This window comes from Peromyscus eremicus, chromosome 3 (genome assembly GCF_949786415.1).
Source record: "Peromyscus eremicus chromosome 3, PerEre_H2_v1, whole genome shotgun sequence".
NCBI lineage: Eukaryota > Metazoa > Chordata > Mammalia > Rodentia > Cricetidae > Peromyscus > Peromyscus eremicus.
The window spans coordinates 94613538-94631224 of NC_081418.1; the positions used below are offsets into that span (position 1 = coordinate 94613538).

General features: G+C 50.3%; 1 protein-coding gene across 1 annotated transcript in view; it reads right to left on the reverse strand.

Annotated features, from left to right (window-relative positions):
* Positions 1-2706: 2706 nt before the first annotated feature.
* The window catches only part of Hk2 (hexokinase 2), a 53777-nt gene continuing 38796 nt past the window's right edge, over positions 2707-17687 (reverse strand). Inside the window, exons 8-18 of the mRNA XM_059258021.1 lie at positions 16780-16935; positions 14588-14821; positions 12522-12826; positions 11442-11590; positions 11056-11175; positions 9000-9095; positions 8028-8127; positions 7749-7932; positions 6566-6721; positions 5664-5897; positions 2707-4207 (exon numbers count right to left, since the gene is read on the reverse strand). Of these exons, the coding sequence (XP_059114004.1) occupies positions 4063-4207; positions 5664-5897; positions 6566-6721; positions 7749-7932; positions 8028-8127; positions 9000-9095; positions 11056-11175; positions 11442-11590; positions 12522-12826; positions 14588-14821; positions 16780-16935 (1879 nt within the window). The 3' untranslated portion in view covers positions 2707-4062. The remainder of the gene's footprint in view (positions 4208-5663; positions 5898-6565; positions 6722-7748; positions 7933-8027; positions 8128-8999; positions 9096-11055; positions 11176-11441; positions 11591-12521; positions 12827-14587; positions 14822-16779; positions 16936-17687) is intronic.

A 17687-nucleotide genomic window follows, 5' to 3' on the forward strand; every position in this document is an offset into this window, starting at 1 on the left:
ACAGCCATGAAGCAGGGAAAGAAACAACAGGGGCCAGAGTCCTACTATCCTCCTTCAAGGGCACATCCCCAATGATCTAACTTCCTTCCAGTAGGTCCCAACTCCTCAAGATTCCATCCCCTCCCAGTAATGTCACAGGCTGGGAGTGTAGTTCTCAAATAGATGGGTATTTGAGGGCATTCCAAATTCAGACTCTATCAGACAGCCATCTACTGGCTGCCCAGCCTCTCTTAAGAGAATTAAGACTAGGGTCTGGAGAGATGGCTCAATAGTTAAGAGCACTGGCTGCACTCGGAGAACCTGGGCAATTCCCAGAATCCGCGTGGCAGCTCACAGCTGTCTGTAACTCCAGTTCCAAGGGATCTGACACCCTCTTCTGACCTCCATGGACATCAGGCACACGTGTGGCACACGAATATAGATGCAGACAAAACAGTCACACACACAAAGTAAAATTAAAAATAAAATAATTTTAAAGAGGTATGACTTCACTAAGCTAGCTCTTTGAAGAAGTTCTGGGCTGAAGGCAATGTAAAGCTAGAAACACACACATGTACACACACACACACACACACACACACACACACACACACACACACAGGATCTTAGCTGTCTTTCCTCAGCTGTCCACCTTGTTTTCTGAGGCAGGGTCTCTCAGTGGTCTGGAACTTGCTGAGTAAGCTAAGCCTGCTGACCAGTGAACTTCAGGGATCCATCCATGTGGCCTCCCTAGCCCTGAGATCACAAATGCATAGCACCTCAGTCTCCCCATTGCTCAGCTCCTCAGCTCTCCTGTCACCTGTCTAATCCAGGTGCTTATAGTGGCTCACACCTGTGCTCCAAGTTCTTGGTAGGATAAGCAGGATTGCCACAGGTTCATTGTCAGCCTGGTCTACACAGCAAGGAGCAGGTCATCCTGGAGTCCATAGTGAGAGCCTGTCTCAAAAAAGAAAGGAAGTCTACACAGGCACCTATTCAGGAGGTTGAGGTTGCAAGATCCAAAGCCTGCTTGGGCTAGAGGGAGTCAAGGCTACACTGACCAAGTCTCAAGCATAAAAAGACCGGGGCCAACTATGGTGGCACGTATGTGTACTCCCAGCACTTGGGAGGCTAAAACAGGACCAGGAGTTCAGGGCCAGCCTGGGCTACATGAAATCCTATCCCAAAGAGAGGTTGGGAGAACGAGATGTAGTTAAGTGACAGGGTTGCTTGGGTAGACCTGGGTTCAAGTGCTGGGCACTTAAAAATATGTATAAATTTGAAATATTTTAGAAAGAAACCTCAATTTGCACCAAACTTGTATAGACTATTACTGTGTGTATAGTCTCTGAATACCAGTGTAGGAACCTCTTACCCAACACTTATAGGCAGCGTGAGGCACCTGGAACCGAAGGATGTATGTAAATTTCAGGCTAATATGAATTATTTTATGTAAGTGATTTGCGATGTTTTGAATGAAATGTGGCCCATAATCTCAGGCATTTCAATACTTGGTTTCCATTTAGTGGTGCTGTTTGGAGGGGTTTAGGATCTATGGTCTTGTTGGAGGAAGTGTGACTGTCACTGGGGGCAGGCTCAAGAATTTAAGAACTGACATCCTATCTAGTCCTTACTTTCTGCTTCCAGCCTGAGGCTCAGCTTCTGCCCTCAGCATCGGGTTCCTGCTGCTCGTTCAGTGTCTTATCACAGCAATAGAAAGGTAACAGTATCCGACCACCTACAGGCTTTAGTACTCCAGAACCCATCTCCACCCATCCCGAAAGAACACACTACACTCCAAATGTATTGATCCCGTCAATGATTGATCAGACTGACCAGGAAGTGCTAACATGCCCCAAAGATGACCATACTTTAAAAATGCCCATTTTTAAAGATCCGATCACACACTGAATATTTTGAAAAAAAAAAAAAAGTTAAAATTTATTAATAATAGTTAACATCACATGGTTAATTCAACTAGTTCTCTACTGTACACGGTGACAACACATTCACTAGACTGAGTGTCCAGGGATCTGCGATGAGCCAAAGGTTCATTGAATATCACACAAAGCAGCATTAGCTGAGGGCTGTCAACCCAGTGCCGGGAGCAGTCAGCCTCGTGTAGGAACCCAGCATACTGCCTCACGCTCTGGATTGAAAGCCAGCACTTCCTTAAAAGCTAGTCACACACACATCTCCACCTAAAAAGTGTCCTCTCTCATAGATGGTGCCTGATTTTAAAGTTTAAAATTGAAGATTCAAAAATGTAGTCAAAATCCATCTGCACTCTGTGGCTACATCTATAGGGGCTTTGGCTTTCAATGGTCTTTCAATTGGCTTTCAGGTGCAGGGATCGAGGGTGCTACACCACACAGGCAGTGCTAGCCTGGATCAAATCAAGATCCAGCCTTCCCTCTGGGCGTCCCAGGAGGACCCGGGCAATTTTCATTTCTTCCTACCCCACCTTGTTCAGCTCTACCCAGGCTCTGCTCTGCACAACCAAAAAATGCACAAAATTTGGGTGTGATGATGGTGAGTTTCTCTTGGTGTATCCTATTTATTAGTGTGACAAGGCCGTCCCCTCTTTTTTAATGTCATAGCCAGGTTTAATGTTGACGGTCAGTTTAACATTTTTAGGGCAGAAGTGAACTTTTGGATTTAAAGTGAACCGTATGCTCGGAGAGCAGAGGTCAGGGCTTCCGTGACCCCCCCCCCCCCCCCCCCCCCGTTCCTCGAACAGTCTGAAATAAATAGCATGTACAAAAAAAAAGTGAGTCACATCTCAATGCAGCTCAGTCCGGGGAAGCAGAGAGACAGTGCCTCCTTAAAATACAAGACAAACCCGGGGTGGAATCTGAGGGCAGAGGTTCGACGTCCCTGAGGTTTGGTTTGCTTGCTTCATTCACTGCTTCCTTTGGTTTGTTTTGAAAATCAGAGACAGTTTCAAAAACAGTTTTTGGTGGCTTTCTTTAGCTTGCCAAACCGTTCTAAAACACTGACTGACCTGCAGATTGAGTTTTCTAAGCAGTGAGCATTTGATCAGGTCCTTCAGTGTCCTTTGGCTAGCATCCTAGGCGACATCACTCAGGGAAGCGGACAGAGCAGCCAGCTGCTGGGGTTCCCTCCATCCAGGGGGCCAGCCTGTCTCCATCCCTGCCCCACCCCCACTCCTCAGACTGCACAGGAAGGAGAAGTCCTGGAGGCTGGTGCACAGCCCTTCACCCACCACATCTCTCCCCTTCCTGCAGGTGAATGAGGTGTTTCTAGGAGCCAGTCAGTGTCTCCACCTCACATCCTGAACTACACCAATCTGCTAATGAGGCCAAGTCACAAGAGCCTGGCCAGCTATGTACAGAACAAAGGAACATATAAATACATTAATTACAATTAACCATTACACAATGAAGGAGAGGAGCTGCTTCACAAACTAAATAAATTTCAAAACATAAATTAAACAACAACAACAACAACAACAAAAAACAGTGTTTCCACTTCTGCAGGGGGAGGGAAAAAACATTAAAAAGCTACCAAAAGCCACCACCCCACCCGACCCCTGACCAAGGTCTGTTGTTCATGGATGATGCCATGTGAGGTAAAGCCACAAACACTTGAAGGAGGTGTCAACTCTTGGCTTTGGTCTGGCTTCTCTATTCCAGGACAGCAAGTGTTAGAACTGGCAGGGAGATGCTTATGGTTGAGTTGAAGAGGGGTCAGACATACGGCCACCCGGGTGATGTCCCTGTACTCCTCCTCCTCCTCCTCCTTCCCAATGTCAGAGGCAAACATCCTCTCAGGGAGATGTTCTCCACCTACAAATGTCACATTCAGATCCAAAACGAGGCAACCATGACTCTCTCCATCCCATAGGATTGCACAGGAAGTAAAATGGAGGAGGGATGAACAGTTCCGTAATTCTGATTCTCGGGAAGGCCAAGGATTGGGTGTCAAAGTCTACGGTGAACATAAAGAGACAAAAATCTCAGTCTCACTGGGTCCTCTGCCGAGGAAATGCCAAGGGGTTCATCCTCGTCATTTAAAGCGGGGAAGTGGCCATGAAGCAGAAGTCCCGTCTGGTCTCCGGCTCTACCTCTGCCCGGCCTCACGGATGCGGCAGGCCACCGCAGTGATAAGAGCTGCACCCTTCCCACTGCCGTCCTCAGATTCCAGGAAGGACACGTCACACTTGGGAGCCAGGTCTTTCACTGTCTCGTGCATGACTTTGGCAAAGCTGGAAAGAGAGGGAGAAGGGGTGTGACTGGTTTGTCTTCAAGTGAAGCTGGAAACAAGGATGAAGAGGAGAAGCATGATACCTACAAAATAGCAAACTACGTACTGGGTACCAGAAAACCGAGGCTTGAAGGGGCGGGGACCACACCCAAGTGGCCAATCACAGTGGAAGGCTCAAGTTTGGCACAATGCTGGTGAGCTTTCTTCAAAATCAATAAGTTGGTCCTGGGATATAGCTCAGTTGCTAGCGTTTGCCTAGCAACACAAGTGAGGCCCTTAGGTTTCACCCCCAGTATTAACTGAGCACGGTGGCCCGTGTCTATAATCCCAGCAAACAGGAAGCAGAGGCAAGAGAATCAAAAGCTCAAGGCTATCCTTGGCTACATATATAGAAAGTTGGAGGCCGGTCTGGAATACAAGAGACTAGCTTAAAAAAATAAAACAAAGGGCAGGATAGATGGCTTAGCATTGAGGAGGGTACACAACTCTTGCAGAGGGCCAGGATCAAAGTTCCGGGCACCCATGTGGTGGTTTACAATGGCCTGTAACTCCAGCTCCAGAGGACTCAAGGCCATCTTCTGACCTCTGTAGGCACTGTACCCATCTACACAATTTCCCCACACTTCCCACCTCTACCTCATATACAAGTAATTAATTTTCAAGGTAAATTATGGGTTAGAGAGATGACTCTGTGGTTAGAGCATCTATTGCTCTTTCAAGAGACAAATTCAATTGCCAGCATCATGTCGGGCTACTCATAACTGCCTGTGTAACTCCAGTTCCAGGGAATCAGACTCCAAGGACGCCTCCACTCTTGTGTACATACCCCCACATAGACACGTTCACATACATGCTTCAGTGTTGTGGGTCGTGTGTCCTCACATGACTACTCTGCCATCTGGGCATGAATAAAGCCTGTCAGTACATAAACGTGGGCATGGATGTGCTCCCACAAAACCTTTTTTAACACAAGCACTGAGTGGCTACTGTGTGGTAATCCCTGGATCACAGGGAAAAGCTTGCTTGAATTGTAGAGTAAGCCTACCAGAATATCCCCAGCAGCACTGTTTATAACTGTCAAAATGATTAAACAACATATCAACGCAGAAATAGCAGAGATGTGATCACTGGAAAATACAATCTCCTCCCTAGCCAGGTGTGGTGGGGAGGTGGAGGACGAGGATTAGGAGATAGAGGCTAGCCTCAGCTACATAATGCGGTCAAGGCCAACCTGGATTACACAAGTCCCTGCCTCAAAAGACAAGAAAGTTGCTCTCCAGCCTTGAAAACTAGCAAGCTACAGCCGCACAAAGGCTCTCAAGCCAGTAAAAGGGGCCTTCACCATTTATCTCCAAACCAAGCATTAAACACACTCTTCGGAGCGGCCGAGAGAAGGCCAAGAATAGAAATGCTCCAGAAGAAGGAAGACGGGAAGGCCTCCAGGGTCAGGTACTCACTGAGGATGGAGCTTGTAGAGAGTCCCGTCCACACCCACTGTCACTTTGAGGTTCTCCAGTCCTCGGTTTTCTCTTATCTTGTCCACCACAGCAGCCATGCCTGCACCACAGAGCTGGGCCGCACGCCGGGCGACCACGGTGCACACCTCCTTCACAATGATGCTGTCATCACAGGTGCTTTCCAGCCCCAGGTGGCGCAGGATGGCACGGACCTGCAGCAGGGCCAGGCAGTCACTGCATGGGAGGGAGATAATGACCGGTCAGGCATGCACAGGAAGACCCGGTGACCTCCCCACAGCCTTCCTGGTTCCATCCAGGCAGGTTCTGTCGGGGGCGGGGTGTGTGTGTGTGTGTGTGTGTGTGTATGTGTGTGTGTGTGTGTGTGTGTGTGTATCTGGCTCTTGAGCAGTACACATTCGCCCGCTCATTCCACAGGTGACAGAGCTATGAACAAATGGCCTCTCATTCTATTTGACACCCAAGGTAGGGCACGGTTACCACAAAACTGATGCGCATAGTCGTGGTGAGTCATGTCTGTAATCCTAGCCTTCAGGAGGCTGAAGCAGGAGGATTGCCAAGTTCAAGGGCAACCTTGGCTACATAGTGAGACAACCAAAACCAAACTAGACTAAAAACAAGGAAATTCACACGCGACAAGCATACTAGCCCTGATATTTGGTCTAAAATGTATGAATACCATTTTTCATGGTCTTTTCCCATGTTTAGCATGGTTCTTTTGGGGAGTGTCAGTCACTCCCCAAAAGCAGGTAACTCACTGTAAGCAGACCTCGGTGAGCTACATCCTGACCTCTACAAGAGCTATGGAAACCTGTTAGCTTGTCTACTCGTGAGGGGAAAAATGAGGACATGGTCCCACCTTCTTCCCAAGCCCCCATCCTTACCTTTCGATCTGAGACAGGAACTTAGTCTCAAAGATCCCCCTTGTCTTGAGGCGCTCGGAGATGCGGCCACGGAAGAGCAGCCCTCTCTTAGTGAAATCGATGAGGATGTTGCGCACAATCTCGCCCAAGTACATGCCGCTGATCATCTTCTCAAATCTGCAATGTGACAGAGTCCAGGGAGGTTAGAAGGGGGCAAACGTGTCCAGGCAGAAAGGAAACCAAGGGGTGGCAAACTCCCGCTTCGGGAAAGGGAAGGGCTCCTGAGTCACGTGGGTAAAGTCCAGAAATCTCAAACGTTCACCGCCTGATGATTGACAGCTCCTCAGGAAGAAACACTCACAAACCCAACACCACTTCCAGGAGCAGGGGGATGGCTGAGTCTTCATCCTAATTCCACTGGGCAGCTGGGCAGCTTACATACTTCCCCTTGGACCTCAAGTAACTGGCGTCAACAACAGGACCCCCCCCAAACACACACACACACACACACACTTCTGTAACCAACCATGACTATGACATGGCTTGAGGGTCTTGAGACTATGCACAATGCCTTCTTAAAAACCTAAGGGCCCAAGGATCGTTGAAGACACCATACCTGCCCTACCGCATTTTGTAGCCTACTTCCTTCATTAAAGGTACCTGCCGCCTGGCTTGCAGAGGTATTTTGTTCTCAGATCTCTAATTTAGACTAATCATTTGCAAAGTGTGTTCTAAAGGGCCAAGGTCTTGGACTAACTCAAGTCTGGTGACACTGTAGCTGGCATCTTCCTCATGGGAACAGGGGCAGCTCGTAAGTCTTAGCCTGGCTCTCAGCCTGCACACTGCATGAGGCTCTGTAACATTGAGGAGGCTCGTCCATTCTGACAATAGAGAAGCTAGATGCCGAGGAACCCGAACCGGAGAGGCTTCCCTCCTGTCAGAGGCACACCAACACTACCTCGTCACCCTGGGAGCTATCAGTGTTTCCAGTTCCCACCTGGCTTCCCTCAGTCTCAGACCTAGCTTCTAATGCACTCCCCCAGACTTTGTCGGTGTGTTTGAGAAGAACATTCACTTCTCTGAAGGAGAAACCCACTAGCGTCCTCAAGACAACAGGCGTCTGGGAAAAGGCCATGGTGGAGAAAGCCCAGTCAATAGAGGACTCATTCGGGGATGCAGGCCCTAAACACAGGGGGATGCTTACCTCTGTTTGCCAGGGTTGAGAGAGAGCTCATCCACAGCGACATCAAACTCTGTACGGAAGTCATCCAGGCAGCCGTTGTCCCCGAAGGCCCCCCACTCCATGTTGACACACATCCGTCCCTCCTCTCCATCTACCAGCTCCACATTTCGCATCTCTTCCATGTAGCAGGCATTGCTTCCAGTACCTGTCAATCAGAGGGCACCAACCCTCACTGAGCACTAGTCTTCCACCCACTGAGGCCACGCATCCCCATTTGGAAAGGATGATTGATGTCCTTACCAACGATGAGGCCGACTTCACAGTGAGGGTCTTCATAGCCACAAGTCATCATAGTCCCAACTGTGTCATTTACCACAGCAACTACATCCAGGTCAAACTCCTGATGGCAGGGCAGAAGCAGACACAAGTTCCAATATCCTCTGTTTAGACACTTCAGGACAGACAGACAGACAGACAGACACAGACACACACACAGACACACACACACACACACACACACACACACACACACACACACACACACACACACGGTGTATGCCATGACTCATTCCTCATTTCACCCGTCTGTGCTCAGATGTCCCCTCCACCAGCTATGACACTAAGATCACCTCTTCTGTGCAGGGGGAGACAGATCAGTCGGGAAAGAGTCCAATTTTCAGGACCCACGAGAAAAGACAAGACACGATGGATGGTGCATGCTTGTAATCCCAGCACTGGGAAGGCGGAGACCAACAGACTCCCAGGGCTCGCTGGCCAGCCAGCTTAGCCTACCTAACTGCCGTGCCCCAGGCCAGAGAGAGAACCCGTTTCAAAAACCAAGATAAGCCAAGTGTGGTGGGCAGCATATGATGCTGATCCCAGCCCCCCAGAGGCTGAGGCAGGCTGAGCTATTTGAGTTCCAAGCCAGCGTGAGACATTGTCTCAAAAAAGAAGCACAAGATGACTAGTGCCTGAGGAATGACATCTAAGGTTGTCCTCTGATGTTCACACACACACACACACACACACACACACTTTTCCTCAAAGCCCTACAGCAGCACCTGCCACTGGATCATGGGCTTCTGTTTACAGGGTAAGACTGTTGTAGCCAGCCCTGAGTCCCCATGCACTGTAGTTAAATCAACCACTGCTGAGCGATGAAGTTAATTTCCCTCCAACAGAGCAATACCATGTGATATCGCCCTGACTCTGAATACAGCGGCCACCTTGGCACCGGGGGACCAATGCACCAGGACTTGTACTGTCTCCCACCTCTCGCCGGTGAATCGCCTCTTTCAGCAAGGTGACCACGTCCTCGCCCTCACAGCCAGATGCCTTGAAGCCCTTTGTCCACTTGAGGAGGATGCTCTGAAAAATAAACAAACAAATATCGTACAGGTACACAGTGAAGGGACATCAGGGGGGGATCCTGGCCATTCCTGGAGCCCCATTTTGCAAACAGATTACACACAGATGATCCTGAGCTTGCATCGAAGGCAGTGATGCTGCAGCATTGAATTCTCACCACTACTTGTGTGTGTGTGTGTGTGTGTGTGTGTGTGTGTGTGTGTGTGTGTCTTAATTTCCAGACTTCACTGGACAGTGAGCTGGGAACAACCTACAGAGAGAAGTCATCAAGCTCCTCCAGAGTCTTCTACAGACGCTTAGACAGAGAGGAAGGGAGGGTGGAGGAAGTGAAGTGTTTCTGTTCATGTCTGTGTGCATACAGCTGCGCAGGCGGCATGTGTACGGAGGTCGGAGGCTGACATCAGATGGCTTCCCTATTTGCTGTCGACCTTTTTGATGGATCTATCATTAAGGCGGGAACTCACTAATTCAATTAGATTGGCTAGCCAAGGAGCCCCCAGATCTGTCTGGCTGTGCTTCCCCATTGCTGGGGTTACAGGTACATTACTGTACCCAGCTTTTTTTTGTTGTTGTTGTTTGTTTTTCAAGACAGGGTTTCTCTGTGTAGCTTTGCACCTTTCCTGGAACTCACTTTGGAGACCAGGCTGGCCTCGAACTCAGAGATCCGCCTGCCTCTGCCTCCCGAGTGCTAGGATTAAAGGGGTGCGCCACCACCGCCCGGCTGTACCCAGCTTTTATATGGGCGCTGAGAGCTGAACTCAGATCCTCGTTCTTACAAGGCAGACTTTACTGTTGGAGCCACCTCCCAGCTGCTTAGAGCGCCCTCTAGGGTGCCCTTCCTTGATGCCCGTGGCCTCTGCACCTGGGAGAAAGGTTTGCTCCCTACTGCTCTTGATGCTGTAGCAGCCAGCACAAACCAGCACCCTCAAACCCCTTTCCCAAAAGTCTGGAACCATGGCCACCCACATACCTAGTGTCTCCAAGCCTCCTGCTCATGAGACGTGCCCATCAGTTGGGTATTCTATAAAACCTGGGTGTGTCATGCTGTGATCAGATCCCAAGAGATTCAGAACAAAACAGCCCTGTGGAGCCCTGGCTTATACATCCACACACAGACAAAGGCAGGCTTGTCTCCTCTACCCATCTCTCATCTCCAGGCGAGCTTTGTGCCTCTGGCAAGTGTTCGTAACCTCATTTCAGATGGTCATTATAATGAGACAACACCGGGCTTTGCCCGAAGCCGGTGGGTGGTGAATAAATGTGGCCACAGACCTCTGGGCCTCCAGGTCCCCATAACGTCTACCGAAGCTTCATCAAAAAGGTGATGTCATCAGAGCTAACAGCCACAGCAGGTTCCTGCTCTGTGTACTCTTCCTTTTTACAGTTCCAGACTTAACACACGAGCCTCACAGAACACAGACGGAAATATTCAGCAATTATCTAAGATCTTATAATCCTGACAGGAACCATTAACAGTGTCAGGTTTTCCTGATAAATGTACAAGGATTGCACACATGTTGGCATGAAAAGACAGTGTCTACTTAGGTGCACGAGGACCTGATATCCAGCACCCACGTAAAAACCTGGGGAGGTGGGGACTGGAAGATCCCTAGGGTTTGGTGGCCAGACAGCCTTGCATAATTAGTGAGCTCCAGGCTAATGAGAGATCTTATCTCAAAAAAAAGGTGGACACTCCTACTTGAACATACATGTGGCACCTTAACACACACAAGTAAATTAAACTTTAAAATATGCGTTAACATTTTTGATTACCATTATCACCACACTGTTGCAACCAAGAGGACATCCAACTGTTGTGGCCCCTGTCCCACCAAGGTCCCCACCCAAGGCCACTCACACCACCCTCGTTCTCTCTCCTAGGAGCAGCTTTCTCCCCTGTAAACTAGGGTCAGCTGAGAGTTGAGGCCCACAGAAGAGCCCTCCCAGAAGGCCGAGCTACCTGGTCCAGGCTGTTCTGCTGGCAAGGGAAGGAGAAGGTGAAACCCAGCGGCAGAGACACGCCCTTCATGCCCATGTACTCAAGGAAGTCCGCGATGCACTGGACGATGTGGTCGAAGAGCTGTAGGAAGAAAGGGCACTGAGGAAGGGAGCCTGGCCAGAGGGGGATGCCCCCAAACATTCTACCCAGGAGAAACACAAGCTCAGGCATCACCTGGGCTGCAACTCCGCCAGGCTCCGAACCCCTGAGCCCTCCCCAGGCCCGGAGTGAGCACGGGAAGGGTGGTCTCTGAAGTCGGGACGGCCCCCGGGTCCTCCCGGAAGCTCACCCAATCATGACCTCCCTTCTTCCCTGGTATGCGGCCTCCTTCTCTCTCCCAGCCTCACCTCTTCCCCAGTGCCGTGCATGACGTCCTGCGGGATAGAGTAGATCTTATTATGCATCTCCACACCCCTCCGCTTCCCGTTACGCACGCGCACCAGCAGGACCCGGAAATTTGTTCCTCCAAGATCCAAGGCCAGAAAGTCTCCTTTCTCTGGAAAACGAACCCGGGATGGTGATTGAGTTGTGATGACAGAGAGCAAGAGTTTATACACCTTCCCTTCGTGTGTGTGTGGGGGGGGGGGGGGGGGGGGATGGAGCGTGAGCGCCACCTAGCAGTTAAGAAAAGAAGATCCTCAGGACCAGATCCGAATGGGCCCACCTGACCCCAGAAGTCAGCTCTTTAGAACATGGAGTATGCCAACACAGTATGCTTAAAAGTGTCTAAATGTAACATCTGAGCCAAGACAAATAAATGCTAGTAGGGTACGATTCTGGAAGAGAGAAAGAACAGCCGAGGGACTCTTCAAAGAATACTGAAGTCAGGCAGTGTGGCATGGCTGCAATCCCAGCACTTGGGATGTGGAGGCAGGAGGATCAAGGCATTCAAGGCCAGCCTCGGCTGTATGAACTTGAGCAAGATTCTTAACTTCTCTCAGCTTCAGCTCTCTGCCAAACAGCAAACTCTTAACAAAATTTGGTCCAAGTGTTGGCATACACCAATAATCCTAGCGCAGATGTTCAAGGTCATCCTGGGTTAGCTACAGAAGACCCAGTCCAAAGATCAAAACAAAAGGGGCTGGGGAGATCATTTAACAGTTAAGAGCGGATATGCTGGTCTACAAAGCAAGTTCCAGGACAGCCAGGACTGTTATACAGAGAAACCCTGTCTCAAGGAAAAAAAAAAAAAGTGGATCTTTTTCTTGCAGGTCATGAGTTCTTTTCCTAGCACCCACATCAGAGATTTCACAACTGCCTGCAAATAACTCCACCTCAGAGGGACTAGACACCCTCTGGTGGACTCAACCAGCTTATGCATGCATGCAGGCACGAAATTTTAAATAGATCTTAAAACAAAGGTCCATGACTGCTGTTGGCAGCAGGACAAACCCCACGAGGCGAGCTGAGGGCACCGTGTTATGTACCTGTACCATCTGGGGTGGCACACACATAAGTGGGCAGCATCTTCACAGGGGCTACAGCATGTGTCTCCTTGCTCAGACCTTGCTCCATTTCCACCTTCATCCTCCTTTTGACCTCCAGCAGCTGCTCGTGGCTCAGTTTCAGGGACTCCAGGGTCTTCTGGCGGGCCCGGTGTTGGTCAGCCAGCCGGTAAGCCACCGCTGTCACCATAGCAGCCCCTTTGCCGCTGCCATCCTCAGACCGGAGGAAGCGAACGTCACAGTCGGGCACCAGCCTCCTCACGGCCTTGTGAAGACGCTTGGCAAAACTGTAACAGAGTAAGAGACAGGTGTCCACGGTCACAGTGGTACACACGGGGTAAGGGACAGGTGTCCACGGTCACAGTGGTACACACGGGGTAAGGGACAGGTGTCCACGGTCACAGCGGTACACACGGGGTAAGGGACAGGTGTCCACGGTCACAGCGGTACACACGGGGTAAGGGACAGGTGTCCACGGTCACAGCGGTACACACGGGGTAAGGGACAGGTGTCCACGGTCACAGCGGTACACACGGGGTAAGGGACAGGTGTCCACGGTCACAGTGGTACGCACAGGGTAAGACACAGGTGTCCACGGTCACAGCAGTACACACAGGGTAAGACACAGGTGTCCACGGTGGTCACAGCGGTACACACGGGATAAGACACAGGTGTCCACGGTCACAGCGGTACACACGCTGCAGAGTGACTCCCACCTCAGCCCCCACCCCCCACCCCCGCAGAAGCAAATGGTGTCCATGTCTCCCCTTCCCCACTCTTCCCCATCTTAGGGCTACTGTATGGTATTCAGTGGCTCTTCTAAAGCTACCGCCCCTGTGTGCAGCCACATGAGACTCGCTCTTTCTCATGGAACAGGCCACAGCTCCTCTGCTTGGCAAATGGAGCCAGCCTCTGCTAGGGCAATCTACTAGAAGAATCAAGAGCTTCCAATGCCACCTGCTCCTGGAGGTCTGGCTCGTTTCATCCAACGCCCCCAGGAAAACACCCAACAAGAACAACAACAACAACAAAAAACTAGAAAACTCTTTCTTCTAGACTTTGGCCTTTCTCTTTTGTTCCAGTTCCTGCCAATGATCTCAACGGCATCTGAACAACTGGAGTCAGAGACGCTGTTTAGCAAGAAGCCCTTGGGTGGTGCCCCCCGCAGCCACAGAGACCACCGACTCCCTGAAGGCTGTTCGCTCTAAGGGTCAGCCTCACCCTAGAACTTCTGAGCCAGAATCAGCCTTTTAACCACAAACCCAGGTTATTCGTGTTTCTACTGCCCGGGGCTGGGAAAGCAGGGGATCTCAGGGCCGGAGCCTTCGGCAGCACCAACTCAGTTAAACGTGCCCTGACTTGGCACTCACGCCGAGAAAATGATGGAAAAATAAGTGAGCGCAAAAAAGAGACATCTTCTGGGTCCCAGTATGAACATTTTGGAATATATACACCTGAAGGGACATGGATAGGGCAGGAACATTAATTCAACACCAAAATCAGTGGAGGCTGGTGTCCTCAGGGCTGGAGTGGCCACTAGCAGAGGACATGGCACCCACAGGAACCAACCAGAATAACGCAAGACATAACAGTGAATGAAACAGTGACTCATAAAAAAGATGGAGGCAGCTGGGGATGATGTCTGGTTGGTAATGCGCCTGCCTACAATGCACAGAGCATTCAATCCAACACTACATAAAGGGGCACAGGCCTGGAGGCCGAGAACTTGGGAGACAAGAAGGTCAGAAATTGAAGCTCATCCATGGCCAACCTGGAGCTCCATGACAGCCTGTCTCAAAACAACAACAGAAAACAGAGAGTGGTGGAGGAGGAGGAGGAGGAGGAGGAGGAGGAGGAGGAGGAGGAGGAGGAGGAGATGACGCCAAGCCGAGACTCTGCCAGGAGCTCTGAACAGAGGATGAACCACCAGCTGCCTTCAGAAATCAACTCCACCCACACCAGCAGCGCCCACTGGGGAACCCTGATGCTCTATGGAAAGCAACACAGAGCTGGCTCATGGAGTCCCGAGCCCCAGGCTGCTCACTCACTGGGGATGTTTCTTATAGACGGAGCCATCCACACCGATGGTGGAGCGAAGACGCTCCTCGCCCTTGTTCTCCTTGATTCGCCACAGCACCGCGGCCAGGGTGGCTGCGCACAGGCTGGCCGAGCGCGTGGACACAATCTGGCAGATTCGATGTGTGGCCACACAGTCTTCCTCCAATGGATTCAGACCCAGACGCACCAGGACCTGGTAGGCCTTCTGTATTCCATCCTTCTCCCTGGGAAACAGATAGGGTGTGAGTAGTGTCGAACTCACTGTGACTAGTGGGCGGGGCTGTGGGCTGGCTAGGGAGTGCCCCCAGCTCCAAACTCCCCCATTGAGGGAGGGCTGATTCCTTCAGCAGGAGTACAGCACAACACAGCAACTCTGAGGCTCCTCTCCCAGAACCCACCCACCCACGCATGCACGCACGCACGCACGCACGCGTGCAGAGGGAGGTCCCAGTTCTGTAGGTGCCCTTTTATCTAACACAAGTAAAAACTAATAGCTCCTCTGTGTGTGCCTTACAAAGACAAGACCCCGTTTTTTGTTGCTGCACATGCTAAGTAAGCAAGTGTTCGGGTTCCTGCTCTCTGTTCCCCTCAAAGCAGATGAATGGCGAGTTAGCCGCAAGCCACCCTTGAGTACTTGAATCCAGCGTGGAGCCCACCTGTTACTCCCTGGAATAGCAAGTCAGTCTGTGCCCAGAGCTAGGGTCAAGGAGACTTGAGTAGTTGCCCACCTCCTTAACACAGGCCCTCATCTCGCTTTAGGCTTAACCAAGAGCAGGCAGAATTACCCCAAGGGCCTTCCTTAGCAAAATCCTTTAAACTATTTCACTGCCCTGCTTGACACTGAAACTCCTTTCTCTCTATCATGTCCCTGAAACTGTAAGACCCCTTCAACCAAGTAGAAATCTCAAGCATAGAACAGTAGACTTAAATCTTGGGACACTGTTTAATGATAAAGAAAAAACAGGATGCCCTTGTTTCCATCTCTGGCAAGCTGAGTGGGTATCTATGGGAACCTGTCCTGGTTAGCCTTAATGGTCAGCCTGAAGCAGTCCAAAGCCATCTGAGAGGGGAAGCTTCAATGGAGGCATTGCCTGGATCGGACTAGCCTGTGGACATGTCTGTAGGGGACTGTCTTGATTATCAACAGAGGGCTCAGCCCACTGTGAGTGGTACCATTCCTAGGCAGATGGTCCTGAGCTGAATAAGAAAGTTAGCTGAGTCAGAGGACAAGCCAGCAAGCAGTGTTCCTATGTGGTTTCTGTCTCAAGTTCCTGCTTGAGTTCCAGCTCTGACTTCCCTCAGTAGTGATGGACTGTGACCTGGAAGTGTAAGCCAAATCAACCCTTTCTTCTCTGAGTTGCTTTTGGTCACAACAGAAAAGAGAATAGAGTAGCATCCAAAGACCACTTTTTCCTATTATAAAAACTGGGGTCAGCACAGAGGTTATTTTTTTTTTGATAATGCCCCATGAGAAATGAAATGTTCAAACTCAAGAGAAGGAATAGGAGGCAGATGCAGCACGTTAGATGCAGCCTCCAGCATCAAGCCCAGAGCAGCATCCCAAGTCCCTACACTTGGAGACCAACTGTTTGTTCCTAGCATCCTGAGTCATCTTGGTAGTGCCATACTCAAATTAGCAGGAGTGGAGACTGGTAAATGAAGTCACAGGGCCACCTAGAGACACCTGTATGAACCTCTTGTGGTCCTACTTAAAATCTCCAAGGCCTGGCTCAGTGGGTAAACTCTGCAAGCACGAAGACCTGAGTTCAATCCCCACAACTCATGTAAAAAAGTCAGATGATGTGATGCCTCTAATCCCCATACTGAGGAGGGGGAGACAGGTGGATCCTCGGGGGCTCACTGGCCAATCAGCCTATATTACTTGCTTAGTAAATTCCAGGCCAGTGAGAATATCTGTCTTAAAAGTAGACAGCCTGCAGAACATGCCAAAGGTTGACCGGTGGCACACACATTCATGTGTACGTACACACACACACACACACTGACACACACACACACACACTGACACACACACACACACACTGACACACACACACACACACTGACACACACACACACACACACACACACCCCTCAGAGCCAACCCCCTCACTTCCTCCCCAGTTCCCACCAGAATCACAGAGACTTGGTGAGCAAAGGGGCAGGGGGCCCAGAAGCTTACTCTTCGATTAACGATACATCTTTGGTTTCGAAGGAGCCAGTGGTAAGGAGTTCTGGGCTGAGCTTCCCCTGAAATAACAGCTCTTCCTTAGCCATCTTCACCAGGATGAGCCTGACCAGCTCCCCCATGTACATCCCGCTGATCATCTTCTCAAACCTGCAGAGACAGACGAGTGGTGTTCCATCAATAGAGGTACGCCATCCCTCCTCCAGAGAGGTGAGACCTCAGCCTGTGTTCGAAGTCACTCAGACTTACAGAGCACAGCAGTATAACAAACTAGGAAATGTAAGATGCAGGGTTGGCCAATCTTCCAGACAAATGAGTGGGTTCATTAAGCATCCCAATGAAACGGGGAGTATGGGATATTCTGGAACAGAATCTGGGGTAACTCGTTACCAAGAGAGTGATTATTTAAAATTCAATTTGGAGCCAAGCATGGCGGTCCACCTGTAATGCCAGTACTTGGGGGATGGGGATATAAGAAGGGTCCACAGAAACTGCCTTCCAAAATTTGTAGATTCTCAAGAAAACGGGGTGATAATAACCTGGGCAGAGTTTGGGGTAAAGTTCCAGGGCAAATGGAGAGCTCAAGAATCTGGGGGTGAACACTGAGAGCTTCTGGGGTACAGTAGACACGGGAGGAAGTGCCAACGGGAGAAAGCTCTGCAGCCGAGGGAAGGCCGGCAATTTCATTTTCCACCACTAGGTGACACTGTTTCCTTTAGAGAGTGCTCTTTTTGCCTAGGGCCCTGGGATCACGTGACAGAAGAAACCAAGCCTTGTGGATTATCTTTTTGGTAAAGAAAGCCCCTTGGTGTCTCAGAAAGGAGCTTCACCTAACAGAGAAGAAGCACAACACGTGTACTACCTAGGATGGGCCTCACCACCCAGGAGGCCCAGCAGGGGTG